The sequence below is a fragment of the Staurois parvus genome, unplaced genomic scaffold (assembly GCF_062004578.1).
Source record: "Staurois parvus isolate SC_StPar_1 unplaced genomic scaffold, SC_StPar_1.0 ptg000457l, whole genome shotgun sequence".
Classification (NCBI taxonomy): domain Eukaryota; kingdom Metazoa; phylum Chordata; class Amphibia; order Anura; family Ranidae; genus Staurois; species Staurois parvus.
This window is the reverse complement of record NW_028318253.1, coordinates 678,983-701,885: the sequence shown is the minus strand read 5'-3', so window position 1 is coordinate 701,885 and position 22,903 is coordinate 678,983. Positions and strand designations below refer to the sequence as shown.

Sequence of the window (22,903 nt, the reverse complement as noted above, 5' to 3'; positions counted from 1 at the left end):
CCTTCCATACATTTTTACACAACATTTGATGGGTTTTTATTCCAATTCCCATTAACTGCACCTGGAAGATACTGTAAACTTTATAGTTTGAAAAGGTGTCAACATACGTTTGGCAATATGGGCTGGGTGTGATGGTAAGGTGTCCACCTACTGTACTCTTCTTGGCCATATATTGTATATACAGGAGATCAGTTATGTATACAGGGACTGCATTCAGCCTTGGATCATCCTCATTCATCTCCTTGGCAGAACAACTTCTAAAAAAAAAATGATGATGATACAATACTCCTCTCATGTGATCGGTTCCTGTGGTTAATCATGTGGTTATTATTCCATAAATTAAGGAAGTTGCACACAATAACCACTGTATGTGTAGGCATGGAAGAAAATATGCATTAGAATTACAAAGGATGCAAAATAGAAAATCCATCATAGATCAGATCTGGTCCTTCAAGGTGGGTGGACAGCACAGCAGAAACTTGGCCTGATAATGGTTTCTCTGTGTAGTAGTCGTATCAAAATGACAAGCTCAACTGACAAAGTCAACCATGTTGATCCAACTGCCAAAGTGAGTCCTATTAAACTGGATGCCAGTTAGCAGCATATGTCAGCCATGTAGGAAGTGTGCCAGTTGGCACTTTGATATCTTTACGCATCAACTAACAGTGGTCCAGTTTGCCAATACATTAATTAAAAAATGCTAAATTATTTATGTCAAGAAGTTTGGAAACTGATGGCAACAAATGTAAAAAAAATTGTGGATACAAGGTGACCTACAGTGGGGCAAACATGTATTTAGTCAGCCACCAATTGTGCAAGTTCTCCCACTTAAAAAGATGAGAGAGGCCTGTAATTGGCATCATAGGTAGACCTCAACTATGAGAGACAAAATGAGAAAAACAATCCAGACAATCACATTGGCTGATTTGGAAAGAATTTATTTGCAAATTATGGTGGAAAATAAGTATTTGGTCACCTACAAACAAGCAAGATTTCTGGCTCTCACAGACCTGTACCTTCTTCTTTAAGAGGCTCCTCTGTCCTGCACTCATTACCTGTATCAATGGCACCTGTTTGAACTTGTTATCAGTATAAAAGACACCGGTCCACAACCTCAAACAGTTACACTCCAAACTCCACTATGGTGAAGACCAAAGAGCTGTCGAAGGACACCAGAAACAAAATTGTAGACCTGCACCAGGCTACATGAGACTGTCGGAAACTGTGGACATACAACAGAAGATGGTCAAAAACTGGGTGAATGGCACAGGATGTGGCTAGAGACTGAAGACAGTTAGAGACTGGAGACGTGATACAAGACATTACTAGAGGACAATACCTTCACAGTCCCTGTAAGCCAAAATATTCATTAGTCTGGCTTCTGGCTAAACATTTAGAATTATTTCTTTTACACTTTCTTACTTTATCTGTATGTCATTCTCATTTCTTTTTTATGTATTCTTTTATCTTGTAACATGCCCAATGTCTCTTGCCGCAAGTCCCCATTCTCCAGTTATACCTGTAACATGTCTGAAGTGTTCAACCTTAAAATTTAGCAAGTATTCTGTTAAAGGAGGTTGGTCAATCAGATTGTAATGCATGCAGACAGCTTTAGATAAACAAACTTTTCCTTAGAAACTACAGTTTGTTAAAATTTTCCTGCATTGCTGGTGAAAATTTACAGGATTGTTTATGAACTTATATTTTATTGGAAACCTGGCACTAGAGGGCAGCACAGCATTGCATTCTCTGATGCAACTATTGCACACTGTTGGGGCCCATTTGCAACGGTAGCGTGCAGATTAATTTTTTTAAAATGAATTGACCAACCTTTTTTAACCTTTTTAACACTGAGGAACCCGTAAAATATTTTTTTTTACTCCAGGGAATCCCTGGTAAAAATTATTAAATTACCAGCTCACAGTATATTAGTGGGATGGTCAGTGGGAAGAAAGCTCCTTACATTTGTAGTAAATGGGAAGAATACCCCCCTTATAGATAGCTAAAAAGATCAGCGGTGTCAGTGGTTACTCATCTGAGAGATAGAAATCGCTTATTGCTCAAGAAACCCCTAGCAACCTCTGGAGGAACCCTAGGTTTCCACGTGTAGGCAGGTGCAGTCCATTTTCTCCATTGCAGGCGCTCAACCACTGTAGTACTGCAGAGAGAGAGGAAGTCAAGAGGAACATACCCCCTATAGTTTCTGGGGTCTCTGAGGAAGCAATCAGGTTGGATGCTGCTCACCCATGTGACTTTGCTGGCCATCTTGGGTCAGGCACAGTCTATTTCAAACCCTGCCTCCTGGGCTTGGCGCACATTTTGCGAGTGGGTATCACAGGAACAGGTCACCCGTCTGTCAGGGAAAGTGAATGGTGGTAGGGAAAGGTTCCAGACGAACAGAGATAAGATAGGGACATGCCATCCTTCCTGAAACCCTCCTATTTGGGTACAGACAAGCCAGGCCGCATTCTGCCCTCTGAGACAGATGCTGTCGGCACATTCAAGACTCACTCTGTACTACATTGCTGTGAGTTTTCCTGGTTGGGTGTCTTCCCACTGAGCTGTTTGTAAGCTGAAATTTGAGGTTAATATAAATTCTGGACTTTGTGTAATTACTGCCACCGCACCACGCTGCACCTCCCAACACATGAAACCCTGCTTTAGAAACCCTGCTATAGACAGTAAAAAGCGGTGTTTTCCAATGAGACTAGTTCACACCATTGTGCATAAGTATGGTAAATAAAAAGTACTGCGGACGCCCATGAAAGCAATGCAAGACCATGATCTGCATCTGAATGCTCCCATGTTGGAATGCAAGGAGCCGTGCCAATATGCATTGAGCTGGTACTTTCCAGCAAAATTGTGATGACTTAGGCTAGGTTCACATCTTTGCGGATTGTGCAATTTCACAGTGCATTGTGCCTTTTTTAACACGCATTTTTGAAGCCTTTTTGGCAAAAATACATGAATTTCAATGGATCTGAAATAAATTATAATGAAACGAATTGTCCAAATTAAAACATGAATTTGAATTCAAAAATTTATTTGAACTTGAAAATGAATTTGAAATGGAAACATATTGTAATAAATACAGTAAGGTAAAAAAAAGTGAAATAAGATGATGATTCCTACTTAGGCTTCTTTATAGAATAGAATAGAACAGAATAGAATAGAATAAAAAAAAATTTGTTATATGGAGATTTGGAAGTATCAGAATTTCTGAATCACAGTGGTAATGAATTTCAAAGAAACTGAAATAAATTATAATGAAATTACTTATCCAAATTAAAAAAAAATTTGAAATTGAAAATGACTTCAAAATGGAAACATATTGTAATAAATACAGTAAGGTAAAAAAAAAGTGAAATAAGATGATGATTCCTACTTAGGCTGCTTTACAGAATAAAATATAACAGAATAGGATTGAATAGAAATTTTTTTTTCATGTGGAGATTTAGATGTATCTGAATGTCCGAATCACAATAGTAATGAATTATTTTGCTAATTCGTTTCATTATAATTTATTTTGGATTTGTTGAAATCAATACTATTGGGATTCAAAAATTGGGATACATCCACATTTTTGCATAACAAATTTTTTTTTTAAATGCTGTTCTTTTATATTCTATTCTATAAAACAGCCTAAGTAGGAATCATCATCTTATTTCACTCTTTTTTTTTACCTTACTGTTTTATGTTAATAAATTGTGGTATTTTTATATGATTGTGCGGTCTCTCACTGTGCCTTAAAAATTTGCTATCTTTGCCATACATTATGTCCGACAATTTTCTTCTCTAATGTAAGAAATGAGAGGAAGAAGGGGGGATGAGGGGGTTGAAAGAAGATGGAGGGGAGGAGAGGAAAGATAGGAGAGAAGGAAGAAGGAAAGGGGAACAGATTCGGGAGAAGAAGAGGGATGAAAGGGGGCTGGAGAAGAAGGAGGGGGAGGGGAAAAGGGGGGTAAAAGTGGAGAGGTTAGAATGGGAGGAAGAAGGAGGAGAATGTGAAAAAGGAGGGAGAGGTGGAGAGGGAGAAGTGGGGAGGGAAGAATGAGTGGAGGCAATAAGAAGGAGAGGGGAACAAAGAAGTGAGTGAGGGGAGGAGTGGAAAAAGAGGGAAAGAAAGAAGGGAGGGAAGTAGGAGTTAAGGCAAAGAAAGGGAGTGAAGTGGGGAAAAACGGGGGGAAGGAGGAGAAGGAACTGTAGAAGGGGGCTGTGGGAGAAAGAGAAAGAAGAAACGTAGAACAGCATACAGCTTCTCATGAATATGAATGGCTGTGCACTGCTGTACTCAGTCAGGTAGATGGCGGCGCTAATATAAACACAAGTATAGCGCACATGCATATGAAAAACAATCAAAAGTTTTCTACGTTCTGCTTTGCAGGCTCTAATGCAGAACAAAAACAAATGCATACTTTAGCTGTGGGTGTGTTTGTTGATTGTTTACAGTGTGCCAAGATTTTGTTCTCAGAAAAACTTATAAACTTTGAAAACCTATTTCTCCACAATACTTATAGTAGCCTGGAGCTGTGTGCTTTCCTGCAATTCTAGATTTACAGTATATCACTAAATCATCGCTGACTTCTTTTTTTTTTAACATCACTAAAGTACTATAAAAAAGAGCTTGATATTAGCACCTGTTTATCATATTCAGCACCACTATACAAATTTGATCTCCTCATAAATCTTCTAAAACGCATCTAACCACTCGTTTTCCACTTACAATTACACCAAGCTGCCTGCACTTCATTAATCCAAAGACGCTTTGATGTTATTAATTGGCAAGCTATGCCTGGACTTGCTATTGACACTTGTTTTGTAGATGCAGTAACCTCAGTCACACATTAATTGGCTTTAATTATTTATGTAGGATCATACAATGGAAATGAATGTTATTGAATCTGGAAACAAACAACTTACAGTTTTATAACACTGAGTACAGAGCAGGGGCGGACTGACAACTCATGGGGCCCCGGGGCAATAGGGGATCATGGGGCCCCTGTGTCCTTGCCCAAACTCAAAAAAGCCTATGAAAAAGGTACCAGGGGCATCTCATGGTGCCCCCTACTGACCCTGGGCCCTCGGGCAGTGCCCAAGTTTCCAAATGGTCAGTCCGCCCCTGGTACAGAGTAAAGACTTGTAAACTGAACCTAAACTCCAGAACAAAAATATAACATATTGCAGCTTTTTTCCTTTACTTTTGCCTGGTTATCCTGTCGGTAACACACTTCCTGCCCCGGGGTGACAACGCTCGCTGCTCTACTGTATCTAGAAAGGAGTAGCATCCCCCTAGCACAGGAACTGTGTTAAGTCTACAGCACTTCCTACTCTTCTGAGCTCCATAAAATAGGGGGATAGGCAGTGGTGTATTTAGATTTTATGCTGCCCTAGGCAACACAAAAAAATCGTCTGCCCCCACATGGATACTGACCAACACCACCAACACCCCTTCCCCCTCCCTTCTGACATTGACCAACAATACCCCTGCCCCTGACCCGGGGGAGCCTTCCACTACCCCCCCCCCCAGTGATAGAGAAAAAGGCATTCATCTGTAAAGCTCCAGACATCCCCGGGAACGGGTCAGGCTCTACATACACCATCAAGCAGCCCAGAGCCTCTCTTGGATCCCACCAGGTCCCCATGGCACGTGTGTCCCTTCTTTCATCCCTTCATCTGGGGGGAGGTGCTGCCCCCCTGAAAAATGCCACCCTAGGCAAGTGCCTTGTTTGCCTTGTGGTAAATACGCCCCTGGGGATAGGAGGGAAGTTTTCTGTAGTTCAGCGAGAAAGCTGAATACAATTTAACTGATAAAAGACAGAAAGGCATGTAGCACAGGATGTTAACAGATCACACAAATTCTGCTAGGATCAAGAGTTTTTTTTTTTTTTTTACTTATCCAACATTTTTGCACACCATAACATATTGAATGGTATATTTAACATACTATCAGGGACAAAAAAAAAGGAAGAGTATTGTTAGGGTCTATTAACACACTTTACAGTAAACTGTTCAAATAAACAGGTATTTAAGGTCTGCTAGTGCTAGGCAAGGAAGAATGGATGTTGAGTTAGGTTGGAGTCTAGGGGGCGGGCAGGTAAGGTAGGAGTGGTCTGGTTTGAACTTTTTTGGAAGAATTAGGACATGATCCATGATAATGTTGGAGCCCCATCCTGTGGTTTCCCCTTTAGGACATAGCTGGAAGTTACATAGGTGAAGAAATTCTTGTTGTAGAGCAAGAGTTCTTGAACTGGCCAGCCATGGAAGATGAAACATTGTTTGCCTATTGACTGCTGTTATGCAAGTTGCCACACCATCTGCAAGAGTTGTTGGTGGTTGTGGACTGAGCCTCTTTAATCCTATGGAATGGAGGATAAGCCAATACCTGGAGAGTAAAGACATGAGACTGGATTAGTTGTGAAATGGGTGGTGGCCTGGTGAAGTTAGGTTGGCCAACTTGATGGTGGTGAGATGGGTTCCCTGGTGAGATCACGACCTCTCGTAGATCTCAGTCCTGGGGACTTTTCTGTCCAGGTGTTTGACAGGACCCTCAATGGACTGGGCCTATACCCACTGGAATCTGAGGGGCAGTAAGTGAAGGTGTGTTTCCTGATGTGACTTATAGATAGAAGAGTATAGAGTCAGAGTGAGGGAACCGGGGTTTTGGACCCTCCATCTCTGGAAATAATGCATTAGGCTACGGCACTGGAACTGGTTTAATTATCTTCCATTGGGGAGTACTACAGGTACAACAAGATCGCCTTACTGAGCCAGGAAGCCTCATCACTAGATATGTGCGTATTGTTTCGTTACCATTCCTTCTTCAGACAAAAATGTCATTGTTGGAGATTCGGATGTATACGAATTTCTGAATAGATACAGAATTTTAACAAATCTGAAAATCGTTATATCAAAATTAACAAATGCATTTGTTTCATTCGGATGACATCACATAATGAGATAGTAGTTGGAGCCCATGGGGAAATGAATTACATTTTTCAAATTTGTTCGATAATTCAGATTATAAATGTATCCGAATCTCGTTCCATTCTTTAATTCAGATACACATGATGCCAATCAATATTGTCCAATCAACTCATGCCATTCCTCTTGGTGGGTTGGAGTAGCGTCCAAAAATATTGAATCCTTCTGACTCAAATCTGTCCGATTCAATATTATATAGAATGTATAGCAATCTGCCAGAAAAGCGGCAACATTTTTTTAATCTACTCAGACCAATGAATATATGAAACAAATACAGTAGATGCAAAAAAGAATTTCGAAAACAGTTCAACATAACGAATATGATGAAACAATATTCTTCAATGAACAAACACATCTGACACGAAACAAAAATTTCCTGCGTGCACGTCGACCTCCTCCTGCAAATCATTGATTATAGTTCCACTTCCTTACTAGGGGTTCAACGTAAGCTGATTGTTGGACTAAGTCCTGCTTTTGGTGCTAAGCCCCTCCCACCATTCCTGTCTAATGAAGGAGCCAATATTGGCCATTGTAACTCTAAAATTAGGAAACATGGGTCAGCACTTTACTTTATAATGGGAGACAATACAGTAACAATACAGTTCAATACAAGAGGGATTTGAGGGCCCTGCTCCTTGTAGCTTACAATCTAGGAGGGAGGGGTGAATGGTACAATAGGTAATAACTGTGGGGGATGGACTGGTTGGAAGAGTAGAGGATTCCAGTATTAGCAGAGGGCGGGATAGGCTTCCCTGAAGAGAAAGGTTTTCAGTGATCGCTAAAAGGTAAGTAGAGTAGGTGATAGTCTGATAGATTGGGGTAGGGAGTTCCAGGGGATGGGTGACGCCCTGGAGAAGTCTTGGAGACGAGCATGGGAGGAGGAGATAAGGGAGCTAGAAAGTAGGAGGTCTTGCGAGGAGCGGAGTGTACGGTTTGGGTGATATTTAGAGATAAGATCGGTTATGTAAGTTGGGGCAGTGTTGTGGATGGCTTTATATGTCATTGTTAGTGTTTTGAATTTTATTCCTTGGGCAACTGGGAGCCAGTGGAGGGATTCGCAGAGAGGGGTGGCAGATACAGAACGGTTAGTGAGGTGGATGAGTCTGGCAGCAGCGTTCATGATAGACTGGAGGGGGGATAGCCTGCGATGAGGTAGGCCAATGAGGAGGGAGTTACAATAGTCAAGGCGTGATATGACAAGGGAATGAAGAAGTTGCTTAGTGGTTTCCAGGGTTAGGAATGGTGGTATCTTGGAGATGTTGCGGAGGTGAAGTCTACATGATTGTGTCAGCGATTGGATCTGGGGCTGGAAGGACAGATGGGAGTCTGGGATTACACCTAGTACCCTGGCATGAGGGGATGGACTGAGGATGGTGTTATCAATATTTATGGTGAAGTCAGTGGGGGTGGCGCAGGCAGGGGGGAATACTAGGAGCTCAGTTTTGGAAAGGTTGAGTTTGAGGAAGTGGAGTGACATCCAAGCCAATATGTCACTTACTGGGCTAGCGATGAGGGTGGAGACTGAAGGGGTGGGGTGAGGAGTAGAAAGATAGATTTGTGTGTCATCAGCATAGAGATGGTAATTGAAGCCGTGGGAGTTTATCAAGTGACGAAGGGAGGAGGTGTAGATGGCGAAGAGTAGGGGCCCAAGGAAAGAACCTTGAGGGACCCCTACAGAAAGAGGGAGTGAGGAGGAGGTGGCAGTGTTGTAGGTAACACTGAAAGAGCGCTGTGATAGATAGGAGGAGAACCAGGAGAGAGCAGAGTCTCTGAGGCCAAAGGAGGAAAGTGTTGAGGGAGGGAGGTGTGGTATGAGGAATGCTAAGTGGGGTGGGTGTCTGTGTGGTGGCGATGTCCCTACGAATTGCGTTAATCTTGTTATTGAAGTGGTTTGCAATCTCCTGGGCAGTGAGTGAGGCGCTGGGTGGCGTTGGAGGCGGAGAAAGTAGTGAGTTAAAAGTAGAGAAGAGCCAACGAGGACTGGAAGAGAAGGTGTTAATGAGTGACAAAGTAGGCTTGTTTAGCAGCATGAAGGGAGGAAGTGTATGTTAAGAAGGCAGATTTATAATGGGTGACAGCTTGGTGGGATTTGGTTTTACGCCATAATCGCTCTAGTGCGCGACTGTGTCGTTTGAGATTTCGGGTGTGGTCAGTCTGCCAGGGTTGTAGCGGTCAAGGCCTGATGCTTCGTGTTGTTAGGGGAGCAAGCGAGTCTAAAGTGGATGAAAGCGAGTTGGTGTAGACAGCAGTGGCCAGGTCAGGGCAGGACAGGGGATTGATGCTGTCATAGAGTTGGTCAGTTGCAGAGTGGAAGGGAGCCGGGTTTAGGTTTCGGAGATTTCTGCTGGTAATTGATTGTTGTTTGGTGGGATAGGTGTTAGAGGACGAGTAGACTGTGAAGGTGATGAGATTGTGATCAGAGAGATATGATCTCCATGTATAAACACTGATGTGTTTATACATGGAGATCATATCCCCCCTTATGTATTATACATGGAGATCATATCCCTCTTATGTATTATACATGGAGATCATATCCTCCCTTATGTATTATACATGGAGATCATATCCCCCCTTATGTATTATACATGGAGATCATATCCCCCCTTATGTATTATACATGTTGATCATATCCCCCTTATATATTATACATGGAGATCATATCCCCCCTTATGTATTATACATGTTGATCATATCCCCCTTATGTATTATACATGGAGATCATATCCCCCCTTATGTATTATACATGGTGATCATATCCCCCCTTATGTATTATACATGTTGATCATATCCCCCTTATGTATTATACATGGAGATCATATCCCCCTTATGTATTATACATGGAGATAATATCCCCCTTATGTATTATACATGGTGATCATATCCCCCCTTATGTATGTAGCAGGAGATATTAATCCTGTCTCATGGCTGTGATCTGCTGACTGGCCTCTCCTGTGTAACCTGACACTTGCCCTGACACAGACAAAGCAGTGAGGGATTTCAGCCCCCCCTTTCTCCTCTCAGACTGTAAGAGAGAGAGAGCCAATTATAAGAGCCATTAAAGGAGCCAATGACAAGGACTCTTTCAAGCAGGAAGTGCAGCTGCAAAGCATTGTGGACGATGGAGTTTTGAACAGAAACGGCCTTATAGGCTGATATGGAGATAGAATAAAAATAAAGAACTACGAAAGCCATCATGCTTAGGGAGAGGAGAATGAGGGGGGCCATCTTGGGTTTTCTCCTGAAGGAGAGGGGGACTGCATGTGGCAGGAGAGAGATTGGACCTGGAAAAGAAGTGCTTTTGGGAAGTGCACTGGATGCTTGGTGATCTGCATCAGACAAAGGAACATCCAAACTGAGAGAAGTGGTCTACAGTACAGTGCCTACACTGACAGTGTGAAGTGCTCATCGTGAGGTGACCAGAGGAACCTGTCATTTTCAGGACGATCGTTTGGGCCTTTGTCACAGGATCTGGTGAGAGGGATTTCTCCCACTGTCAGATGACAGGAACATTGCACACATACAGAGACATCATACCTTGCTCATATTCACCAGGCACTGGGTTGTGTAGATGGCCCTGCTGAACAGACACCGTGTTCACTTTACTATACAAATACTGCCACAGGATTACAATTACACTTTAAGTGTTTAAGGAGTTTAAGTGCACCAACGAAAGTGGCTAGCTGAAGATCCCAACATTCATCCAGTTACAAAGAGACTAAAGTTACTGGTGCCATACGAGCACGCGCATGCGTAGTCAGGCCTCTATATTGCATGGTGTGTGAGGGATTAGCTTTACCTTGAAAGTAGCTATTAAGCATCATTTGGGTACAGTGTTTTCCTATTGGGATCATGGTGTCGGGGGTTAGAAGGGAGAAGTCTGACACAACAGAGAGTCATTCTTCTGCTCTCCTTCTGCTTGGACATCATGGGGCCCATTTTATGAAGAGGAGTTAAATCCACTTTGAGGGCGCCATGTAAGTGTTTCCTCTGCTCTTGGGGTTATTCATGGTTGGAATCCCCTGAAAGCAGCCTGAGTGTAAAAGTGAGTTATATTGCTTTCCGTCACAGTATTTGCTGTTCTCTTGATTCTCCTAACGTATACCTGTTGTTAATGTTTATTACTTCCCATAGAGGTCTTACAGTAAAGCTGATCTCTGTGTTTTATTACAAAGTGTGTGCTTTTCATTGGTCCTTGCACTTACACTATTGCCAGGTGTGCCAGTGTGGGCTGAGACAGTTCTTGGGGTTGAGAGGCAGAGTGGCGGAGTGAACAAACTTAAGCAGCCCCTTCGGGGGTATCGCTACATGTGGGGGCTCGTCCGGGATAATTTACAATACTCTGCAATCAACTCTTAAAGATAGCGCCATGCTGGACCCAGAAGTCAGCACCTCAAAGCCAGTGACATCTTCAGAAGAATCCCTTTCTCTGCTAGTGGCTGAGTTTGGCAAACTAGTTACAGGGCTTCTCGAGAACTCAGTAGGGTCCATCAATTACAGGTATCGCAAACTACAGTTCTTCTCGGGGAAAGTTCCCACACCTTCAGGAGAAGATGACTTTGATACTTGGATGGATCAAGCCATCCAAGCTGTGGAAGAGTGGGATGTGATTGACACGGTAAAGAGACAGAGGGTGGTAGAGAGCCTGCGGGCACCAGCTTCTGATGTAGTTTGAAACCTGAAACGGGATAAACCCACCTGCTCAGTTTCTGAGTGTCTAGAAGCACTCTGTGAAGTTTATGGGAAAGTTGAAGATTGCACAGAATTAATCTATCTCTTTCATCACACTTATCAAATGGAGGGTGAGAAGTTAATAAACTATGTCACACGGCTGGATAAAACCCTTCAACAAGTTTTAATGAAAGGTGGGATGAAAGCTGAAGAGGCCAATAAAGCCTTAATGCTACAGGTGCAAAGGGGAGCCCAGCCACTGGATCCCATTGTGCTACAACTTCGATCCAGGAGTCCAACTGACCTCTTCACTTACTCCAAATTCATAAAGGCTATTAGAGAGGAAGAAGCTCTCATTGCAGCCAAGGCACAGATACCTGAGTCTGCCAAGGGTCTTAAACATGGCGCTACAGCTTACATCATACAGTCTGGGTCTGCATCGGAGACCAGCTCAGATGGAGGGCCCGTCAGCTCTATTGACACTTTGACACAAGCTATACTTCAGTTGGCACAGGCGCAAACTACTCTACAGCAAACATTCTGTGGAATTCAGAAAACAGTAGGACAAGTGATGGAAGCCCATGCCGATATGCAACAATCACTTGAGGAAGTGAAGCAGACGGTGTCCACTCTGATCAAGGGAGGAAGGGGTGTTGTCTCCTCTAACGATAAGAAGTGTTATCGCTGTGGAGAGGTAGGCCATTTAATCCCTAATTGCTCAAATGAAGAGAACCTGACAGACCTTACAGCAGAGTTGGTGAGAGCATTAAAGAAGCTGTCTCTTGGAAAGTCGCAGAAAAACCTTCAGAAGGCCCCGGAGAAGGAGCAAACTGGGTGCCCATCTGAAGTAGTGAGCTTCATAAAAAAAGACAAGAGGAGACAGCAGCGGAAGTCCAACCCTTTGCAGAAGGCTCCTGTTGTTGTCTCTGAGCGACCCAGTGCCCCATTTACTTTGGCACATACGGCCCAGCAGCGGAAAATCAATGCACACCAGATGTCCAGCACTCAAAGGAGACTCAAACCAGATCAGAATTTTCACAAGAAAGTAGTGCGGATTCAGGCCACCAAACAGACTCAGATCCCCACCACCCCCAAGCTTCCAGACAGGCTAGTGGGACCTGCTCCTGTTGTTTCCATCCAAGTAGAGGGAATCTACACTAAGGCCCTTTTGGATACTGGAGCACAAGTGACCCTTCTCTACCGAGACTTCTATGACAAGCACCTCAAGCACCTGCCCTTGCAGAAGTTGGAAGAGCTAGAGATATGGGGCATTGGCACTCAAAACTTCCCCTATGACGGTTATTTACCAGTCAGGCTGACTTTTGATCCCTCGGTGGCTGGGAAAACGGAGACTTTTGACACGTTAGCAGTGGTCTGTCCTCGCCCAGTAGGGGTCAGTAAGGGTTCCCTCATCATAGGAACCAATACTGATCTGGTCAGAAGACTGTTGACGCCTGTTGTTCTGGAGTCAGACACTTCAACTACAAGTGTGCACCCCATGTTGAGACAGGCCTATCAGCGCCTGGTGCAAGAACAGAAGGCTCCAGCTGAAGGAGTGGGGAAGATCTGGCGTTTGGACCGAAGGGAGAAGGTGTTACAGCCTGGTGAAGTGGCTTGTTTACAAGCGTCCGTCAAGTTGAACTGGAAGCAACCAGGCCCTTTCATTGTCGTCGAGGCAGATGGCCAGAGGAAAGGTTCGGGAGTAGAGATAATTCCTGAAGTTGTTTCAACTAAAGCGTTACAAAGAAGTCATGGAAAAATCTCAGTTAGTGTCTGCAACATAACGGCCTTACCTGTGAAGATGCCAGCACGGATGTTGTTGGGACAAGTTAACCCAGCCACCCCAGTCTCACTATCTGATTTGGTGGGGGAAGAGAAAGATGGGATCCCTGCCAAGGAATTTTATCTGGAAAATTCTCCCCTTCCACCTGAATGGAAGGAAAGGGCCAAGGCTCAGCTTCAGGGATGGAAGGTTGCATTCTCCAAGAGTGAATTCGATGTGGGATGTGCAAAAAGTGCCAAACACCGAATACGTCTTAAAGAGGATAAGCCATTCAGGGAGAGAGTTCGACGGATTCCTTTAGGGGACTTGGAAGACCTGCGTGAGCAACTGGCAGAGTTGAAAGGGGCAGGTATAATCCGAGAGTCCCGGAGTCCATATGCTTCTCCAATAATGGTGGTACGGAAGAAGAATGGTGCATTGAGGCTGTGTATTGATTATCGGACGCTGAACAGGAGGACCATTCCTGACCAATACACCACCCCAAGAATAGAAGACGCTTTGCAGAGTCTATCAGGGGCCAAGTGGTTTAGCGTGTTGGATTTGAAGAGCGGATACTATCAAATTCCCATGCACCCTGAAGACCGAGAGAAGACCGCTTTTATTACCCCGGTGGGGCTCTTTGAATTCGACCGCATGCCACAAGGCCTGTCCGGTGCCCCAGCCACTTTCCAGAGGTTAATGGAGAAGACGGTTGGAGACATGAACCTGATAGAGGTATTGGTGTACCTAGATGATATCATTGTCTTTGGCAAGACTCTGGAGGAGCACGAAGAGCGTCTAGAGAAGGTACTGAAGAGACTCCATGATGAGGGGTTGAAGTTATCCCTGGAGAAGTGCCAGTTCTATCAACCCTCGGTTAACTACCTTGGCCATATTGTGTCTGCTGATGGAGTGGCCACCGACCCCCAGAAGCTAGAGGCCGTCACTTCCTGGCCAAGGCCTACTAATGTGACCGAACTTAGGTCATTTCTAGGATTCTGTTCCTACTACAGAAGATTTGTTGAGGGATTCGCTAAAACAGCTCGCCCACTCAACGAACTACTGAAGAGTGGAGAGGAAGACGATGACCCTGATCTGCCAAAACCTGTTCAATCAGCTGGAGGTCCTAGGAAACCCAGAGAGTCCATTCAAGAACAGTGGACTGCTCAGTGTGAAGAGGCTTTCAGACAGCTGAAGTGGAATCTAACCACTGCTCCAGTTCTAGCCTATGCAGACCCAACCAAGCCATACGAGCTGCATGTTGATGCTAGCAGAGATGGGTTGGGCGGGGTGCTGTATCAAGAGCATGACGGGCACCTTCGGCCTGTTGCCTATGTGAGTCGGAGCTTGGCACCCACTGAAAAGAACTATCCCACACACAAGCTCGAATTTCTGGCTCTAAAGTGGGCAGTAGTGGATAAGCTGAGAGATTACTTGTACGGTGCTGAATTTGTGATCAAGACCGACAATAACCCTCTCACCTATATCCTCACTACGGCGCAGTTAGATGCCACAGGTCACAGATGGCTGGCTGCCTTATCTGAATTCACTTTCAGTCTGAAATATCGACCAGGAGTTGGAAACAAAGATGCGGATGCATTGTCAAGAAGGCCTCATTGTTCCAGGGACTATACTGAAGAATGGACTCAGCTGACTCCCGAAGGGGTACAAGCCTTATGTCAAGGAGCAGAACACCAAGCTGGAGGAGGATCCAGGGCCAAAGACCTTGGAGTGTCAGCCGCTGGTGTTCCCAGATGTTACTGCAACGTCACCCAAGTCGGGGATGAAGGCCTGCCAAAACTCTCCAAGAAAGACTTGCGAAGGGATCAGTTGGAAGACCCTCTCTGTAGCTTGGCATTGAAAGCCTTGGAGAGCCAATGCCCTGACTTGCTCCTCACTGACTCCCTTAAGGAAGCCCGTCTACTACACCGAGAGTGGGATCGGTTGCAGTTGCACCAAGGGGTGGTCTACCGAAGGGGCCCCTCTGGAGATCCTGGAGAAAGATGGCAGTTGTTCCTGCCAGAAAAACACAGAGAGACAGTATTAACTGCTTTGCACGATAGTCATGGTCACTTAGGACCCGACAGGACCTTCCACCTGGTGAGGGACAGATTCTACTGGCCCTGCATGCGAGCTGAAGTTGAGGGTTACTGTCACTCCTGCATTAGGTGCATCCAAAGGAAGACTTTGCCTCACCGAGCTGCCCCAATGGGCCACCTTCAGAGTCAGGGACCCATGGAGCTGGTATGCATTGATTTTCTAAGCTTGGAGCCTGATTTGAGTGGACAGGGAAATATCCTAGTAGTAACTGATCACTTCACTAGGTATGCCCAGGCTTTTCCCACGAGAGACCAACAAGCACCCACGGTGGCCAAGATCTTGGTGGAAAAATTCTTTGTGCACTATGGTCTACCTCAACGCATCCATTCTGATCAAGGGCGAGACTTTGAAAGCAGTCTCATCAAGAAACTGTTAGATCTTTTGGGCATCAGGAAGTCTAGAACCACCCCATACCATCCTCAGGGAGATCCCCAACCAGAGAGATTCAACAGAACCCTCTTGGATATGCTTGGGACTCTGACTTCTGAGAAAAAGCAGCACTGGAGCAAGCACATAGCAGCTATCGTGCATGCTTATAATAGCACCACAAACGATGCCACAGGATACTCTCCCTATCGTCTGATGTTCGGGCGCGAGGCCCGGCTGCCAGTAGATTTGGCTTTTGGCACGTCCATAGACCGTACCTCTGCAACCTCACACAGAGGATATGTGGACCGCCTGCGGAAAAGTCTGAAGGCTGCCTATGACAAGGCCCAAGCTGCCTCAGATGCCCGAGGACAGAGAAATAAAAGAAACTTTGACCTCCGGGTGCGAGTGCAGGACTTACAGCCGGGTGACAAGGTGCTGCTGAGAAACCTGGGTGTTCCTGGAAGACACAAATTGGCTGACCGGTGGAAATCGCAGCCCTATGTCATCTGCAAACAGCTGCCAGGACTCCCAGTGTACCAGATCCGGCCAGAGGGAAGCACAGGCCCGCTGAAAACTTGGCATCGTAATCATTTGTTGCCTCTATCTGAAGCAGTTCGTGTTCCACTACAGCCAGATCCACAGTCATCATCCAGGGCCCCCCAGAGATCTCGGCCAGTGACTCGGTTTCAGTCTTTGCTTCAGCCTGCAGAAGATGGAGACAGCGAAGATGAAGAGATGGGAATGGATTGGCTGTGGTTGTCTCAGATGCCTGAATCTGCTATCCCTCCTTCTCCTTCCACAGTGATTGACACCGGGATACTCAGGCCCGATGCTCCTGTGTTTGTGCCTCGGAGTCCACTAATTGAAGAGCTGACAGACTCTCAATCCTCTTTGATGACAGCAGAACCTGCAGACTTTCCATCCTTTATTGAAGAGGAAGTTAGAGATGAAGCTAAAATGCAGGAAGAGGAGAAGGTTGATGATGAAGAAGAGACCCGTGTGCTTGCAACCCCAGAGCCTAAAGAACAGCGAGAGCGTAGGGTTATTCACCCACCAAAGAGACTAACATATGATACTTTGGGTGAGAGCTCTGAAGAGGTCATTCTCACTGCAAAAAGGACTCTTGAAGCACCTGATCCTTCCACCGCAGATTTGGTGGTTGACAATACTGACTCACCCCCTGACACATCTGGCTGGGCCATTCCAATTAAGGTGGCTTGTAGGCGGGACAACCTTCCATCCTATGTTAACTGGTGGGAGGTTCCTCTGCCAAGATTTTATGAGAATGTAAATTGTTTGATTTCCTGTGTGTACTAATTTGTTTTCTCTGCGTGTATATATCAAGCATGTACCAGGTCAAGGATTGTTACTGCCTTTGGAGGACCAAAGGTTCTTTGGTGGGGGGAGTGTGTAGCAGGAGATATTAATCCTGTCTCATGGCTGTGATCTGCTGACTGGCCTCTCCTGTGTAACCTGACACTTGCCCTGACACAGACAAAGCAGTGAGGGATTTCAGCCCCCCCTTTCTCCTCTCAGACTGTAAGAGAGAGAGAGCCAATTATAAGAGCCATTAAAGGAGCCAATGTCAAGGACTCTTTCAAGCAGGAAGTGCAGCTGCAAAGCATTGTGGACGATGGAGTTTTGAACAGAAACGGCCTTATAGGCTGATATGGAGATAGAATAAAAATAAAGAACTACGAAAGCCATCATGCTTAGGGAGAGGAGAATGAGGGGGGCCATCTTGGGTTTTCTCCTGAAGGAGAGGGGGACTGCATGTGGCAGGAGAGAGATTGGACCTGGAAAAGAAGTGCTTTTGGGCAGTGCACTGGATGCTTGGTGATCTGCATCAGACAAAGGAACATCCAAACTGAGAGAAGTGGTCTACAGTACAGTGCCTACACTGACAGTGTGAAGTGCTCATCGTGAGGTGACCAGAGGAACCTGTCATTTTCAGGACGATCGTTTGGGCCTTTGTCACAGGATCTGGTGAGAGGGATTTCTCCCACTGTCAGATGACAGGAACATTGCACACATACAGAGACATCATACCTTGCTCATATTCACCAGGCACTGGGTTGTGTAGATGGCCCTGCTGAACAGACACCGTGTTCACTTTACTATACAAATACTGCCACAGGATTACAATTACACTTTAAGTGTTTAAGGAGTTTAAGTGCACCAACGAAAGTGGCTAGCTGAAGATCCCAACATTCATCCAGTTACAAAGAGACTAAAGTTACTGGTGCCATACGGGCACACGCATGCGTAGTCAGGCCTCTATATTGCATGGTGTGTGAGGGATTAGCTTTACCTTGAAAGTAGCTATTAAGCATCATTTGGGTACAGTGTTTTCCTATTGGGATCATGGTGTCGGGGGTTAGAAGGGAGAAGTCTGACACAACAGAGAGTCATTCTTCTGCTCTCCTTCTGCTTGGACATCATGGGGCCCATTTTATGAAGAGGAGTTAAATCCACTTTGAGGGCGCCATGTAAGTGTTTCCTCTGCTCTTGGGGTTATTCATGGTTGGAATCCCCTGAAAGCAGCCTGAGTGTAAAAGTGAGTTATATTGCTTTCCGTCACAGTATTTGCTGTTCTCTTGATTCTCCTAACATATACCTGTTGTTAATGTTTATTACTTCCCATAGAGGTCTTACAGTAAAGCTGATCTCTGTGTTTTATTACAAAGTGTGTGCTTTTCATTGGTCCTTGCACTTACACTATTGCCAGGTGTGCCAGTGTGGGCTGAGACAGTTCTTGGGGTTGAGAGGCAGAGTGGCGGAGTGAACAAACTTAAGCAGCCCCTTCGGGGGTATCGCTACATGTATTATACATGGAGATCATATCCCCCTTATATATTATACATGGAGATCATATCCACCCTTATGTATTATACATAGAGATAATTTCCCCCCTTATGTATTATACATGGAGATCATATCCCCCCTTATGTATTATACATGGAGATCATATCCCCCCTTATGTATTATACATGGATATCATATCCCCCCTTATGTATTATACATGGAGATCATATCCCCCCTTATGTATTATACATGGTGATCATATCCCCCTTATGTATTATACATGGAGATCATATCCCCCCTTATGTATTATACATGGTGATCATATCCCCCCTTATGTATTATACATGGAGATCATATCCCCCCTTATGTATTATACATGTTGATCACATCCCCCCTTATGTATTATACATCGAGATCATATCCCCCCTTATATATTATACATGGAGATCATATCCCCCCTTATGTATTATACATGGAGATAATATCCCCCTTATGTATTATACATGGTGATCATATCCCCCCTTATGTATTATACATGGAGATCATATCCCCCCTTATGTATTATACATGGAGATCATATCCCCCTTATGTATTATACATGGTGATCATATCCCCCTTATGTATTATACATGGAGATCATATCCCCCCTTATGTATTATACATGAAGATCATATCCCTCCTTATGTATTATACATGGAAATCATATCCCCCCTTATGTATTATACATGGTGATCATATCCCCCCCTTATGTATTATACATGGAGATCATATCCTCCTTATGTATTATACATGGAGATCATATCCCCCCTATTTGTTTTATACATGGTGATCTTATCCCCCCTTAATCTCCTCTTCTCAAGAGAGAGTAAATTCAGCTCCTCTAATCTTTCCTCATAGCTGAGCTTCTCCATGCCTTGTATCAGTTTGGTTGCCCTTCTCTGTTTTTTCTCCAGTTCCCCAATGTTCTTTTTGTGAATTGGTGCCCAAAACTGAACTGCATATTCCAGATGAGGTCTTACTAATGATTTGTACTGGGGGAAATGATATCTCTCTCTCTGGAGTCTATACCTCTTTTAATACAATAGAGGAATTTGCTCACTTTAGAAACCGCAGCTTGGCATTGCATGCCATTATTAAGCGTGTGATCTACCAGAACTCCCAGATCCTTCTCCACCATTGATTCCCCCAGTTGTACTCCCCCTAGTATGTATGATGCATGCATATTCTTAGCCCCCAAGGGCATCACCATACCGGGGCAGCACAGTGGCTAAATGGTTAGCACTTCCGCCTGGCAGTACTAGGGTCATTGGTTTGAATCCCAACCACAGCACCACCTGCCTGGAGTTTGCATGTTCTCCTTGTGCCTGTGTGTGTTTCCTCCAGGTACTCCAGTTTCCTCCCACACTCCAAAGACATGCTGGTACGTTAATTGGATCCTGTCTAAATTGGTCCTAATATGTGTATGTATGACTGTGAGTTAGGGACCTTAGATTGTACGCCCCTTGGGGGTTAGGGACTGATGTGAATGTACAATATATATGTAAAGCGCTGTGTAAATTGATGGCGCTGTATAAGTATCTGTAATAAATTTATCAATATTAAACCTCATTTGCCACATAGCTGTCCAATTAAACAGTGCATTGAGGTCGGCTTGTAAATTGGAGACATCCTGTAAGGACGTTATTCCACTGCACAGCTTGGTGTCATCTGCAAAGACTGAAATGGTAATTTAACATGGTTTTCTATGGAACATGTTCACATTTATGCTTTTTTGAGCTGCTGCTTTTTGAAAAGGGTCAGCAACATTTTAAAAGCAAAAAGCAGTGTTTTTGCTACAATAGATTTAGTTTTTGCCGCGTTTTTGTCGCGTTTTGCATTTTGCATTTTTATTCTGCCCAGCAACAAAAAAAAATCCACTTACAAAAAAAATAATGCATCAAAAACTCATAAAAAACGTGTGTAGAAAAATGGCAAAACGAACTGCGAAAAGCACTGCAAAATGGACAAAAAGCAAACTGCATAGGTGTGAATGGAGCCTTAAAGGCAGAAAAAAAACCCCTCAAATGCCTGTAAAAGCTGCATTTTTGACATCCTGTGTGCATGAGGCCAAACGGTTATTAATTGCTGCCAATCTATACACAATTTCATTCATGCACGCGTTTTTACTCTTGGTGACATTGTATAAATCTATGGAGGCATTGAACTAGGTCAGTGTGTGCTGCCCTTAACAATATTGGATTATTGACTATTTATATGTATTATGATTATTTCATGTGTATTATTCTCATATTGCAGACAAAATCCTGAACCAGAAAGCGTGCACCCCTGAAGAAGAGATATTCAGCCTCGAAATGTGTCAGTTGTTGCCTCATGCCTTCCATGCTTACGTTCTGTTGAATTGTATAATACCATTATGTGTCCTCTTCTATTTGGTCCCTTCTTCAAAGATATGTATTGTCAATTTTATATGATGTTTTGATACGATCTGCAATAAACTATATTTTTTACTGTACATTACAAGGCTTTTTTTGGACATTTTTCTGCACTATAGTCCTGATATGTAGGAGTACCATTTTGTTTATATGTAGCACTTGGGATGATTGCAGCCCTGGATTTCCCAGCACCAACGTATCAGTCTATATACAATGTTCAAGATAACTATAACATCAAAAACTGTGTACGAGTGTGAATATGTGGTCTCTCCCTGATCGGATACCTTGAGCCCAGATCCCATCTACATGTAGCTTAACCTGGTTTGGATACCCCAGACCAGATCTTATCGTTCCAGCAACTCTAAGAATTGTTTTGCATTTTACCTCTAGTTATCATTACTAAGGGAGATTATATAGACTAGTTTGCATGCAAATATAATAATTATTAGTAAGACAGTAATCCATTTATAATTATGTTTGTTTTATAGGTATCACACAGCAAAGCCAGCCCACTTTTATTTATTTATTTCAGGTACTTATATAGCGCCATCCATTTACACAGCACTTTACATATATATTGTACATTCACATCAGTCCCTAACCCTCAAGGGGCGTACAATCTAAGGTCCCTAACTTTCATTCATACATATACATACTAGGGCCAATTTAGACAGGATCCAATTAACCTACCAGCATGTCTTTGGAGTGTGGGAGGAAACCCACGCAGGCACAGGGAGAACATGCAAACTCCAGGCAGGTGGTGCCGTGGTTGGGAATCGAACCTACGACCCTAGTACTGCCAGCGGAAGTGCTAACCATTTAGCCACTGTGCTGCCTTTTATTATACAATATTAATATGAAGGAGGACACAGCCAGTTCATACGGTTTCACATTGATACGTCTTCCAATCTAATCTCTTAACCGTTTATACTCAGCATCCAGACCCTAAGTGTATGTAAACGCCTAAACAAAAAATTTAGTAAATTGCAGGATACCATTCTTTAGATGTGGTGGCTGCATTAGATTTCTTTTTTCAAGCTTTTCTACCATTATTGTAACCTGGTGATCTTGCCAGTAACACACTTCCTGTCCTAAGGTGACAACACTCTCTCACCCTTCTGTATCAGAAACAAGATAGGACTATAGAACCCCACCCCTCTCCTATTATCCTTAAGAGAAAAGAGGATGTGGATCTGTAGTCCTCGTGGCACAATTCTGTGGATAGCAGTCAGCATAGTTAGAGGGTCCAGAAAGTTACCAGCTCATAAGGGATTTTTTGAACTTATCAAACAGATATGACAAAACGTTTTCAATGGTATATTTAATGAATCAAAATAGACCAAATAAGAGAAATTTGTTGTTAGAGATTACATATATTTTACAGCCCCTTTCACAATGATGGTCTGATCGGGTCAGCTTGTAAATTTTTTAAGTGGACCTGATGGATGGATGGGGAACAGATCCCCATCCAACTGTTTTTAGCGTACAAGATCGGCAGGTGTCCCAGGCCCATGTCCGCTGATACTGCGCGGTTTCCATCTGACCGCTCCATAGAAAACAGCAGGCTGTGTCTGTGTCCGCTCTGTATAGCCGAGTGGACACGGACCCGTCCTCTACCTGTTCAACGGGGATCAGTGGAGAGATCCCTCGGTAAGCAGACAGATCAGCTTGATGGAGTCTGCCCCATATGAAAGAGTCATACTCTTCTTTAGTAGGGTTTGAAACTATAAACTGACTCTTGGTCTTTATTGTAGACATCTAGTTGGGCCTTCAGCCATTTTAG

General features: G+C 44.0%; 1 protein-coding gene across 1 annotated transcript; it reads left to right on the top strand.

The window, feature by feature from the left end:
* The first annotated feature begins 11,776 nt into the window (after positions 1 to 11,776).
* Positions 11,777 to 21,200, top strand: LOC149452875 (uncharacterized). Its single transcript, XM_089688859.1, has 2 exons — positions 11,777 to 17,869; positions 20,984 to 21,200. The coding sequence occupies exon 1, from the start codon at positions 11,777 to 11,779 to the stop codon at positions 17,198 to 17,200; it is 5,424 nt and encodes a 1,807-aa protein (XP_089544985.1). The 3' UTR covers positions 17,201 to 17,869; positions 20,984 to 21,200.
* Positions 21,201 to 22,903: the final 1,703 nt, after the last annotated feature.

What these genes read in the sequence shown, in the direction of transcription:
- LOC149452875 (XM_089688859.1), top strand. Translation starts at nt 11,777, where the DNA reads ATGGAGGGTGAGAAGTTAATAAACTATGTCACACGGCTGGATAAAACC.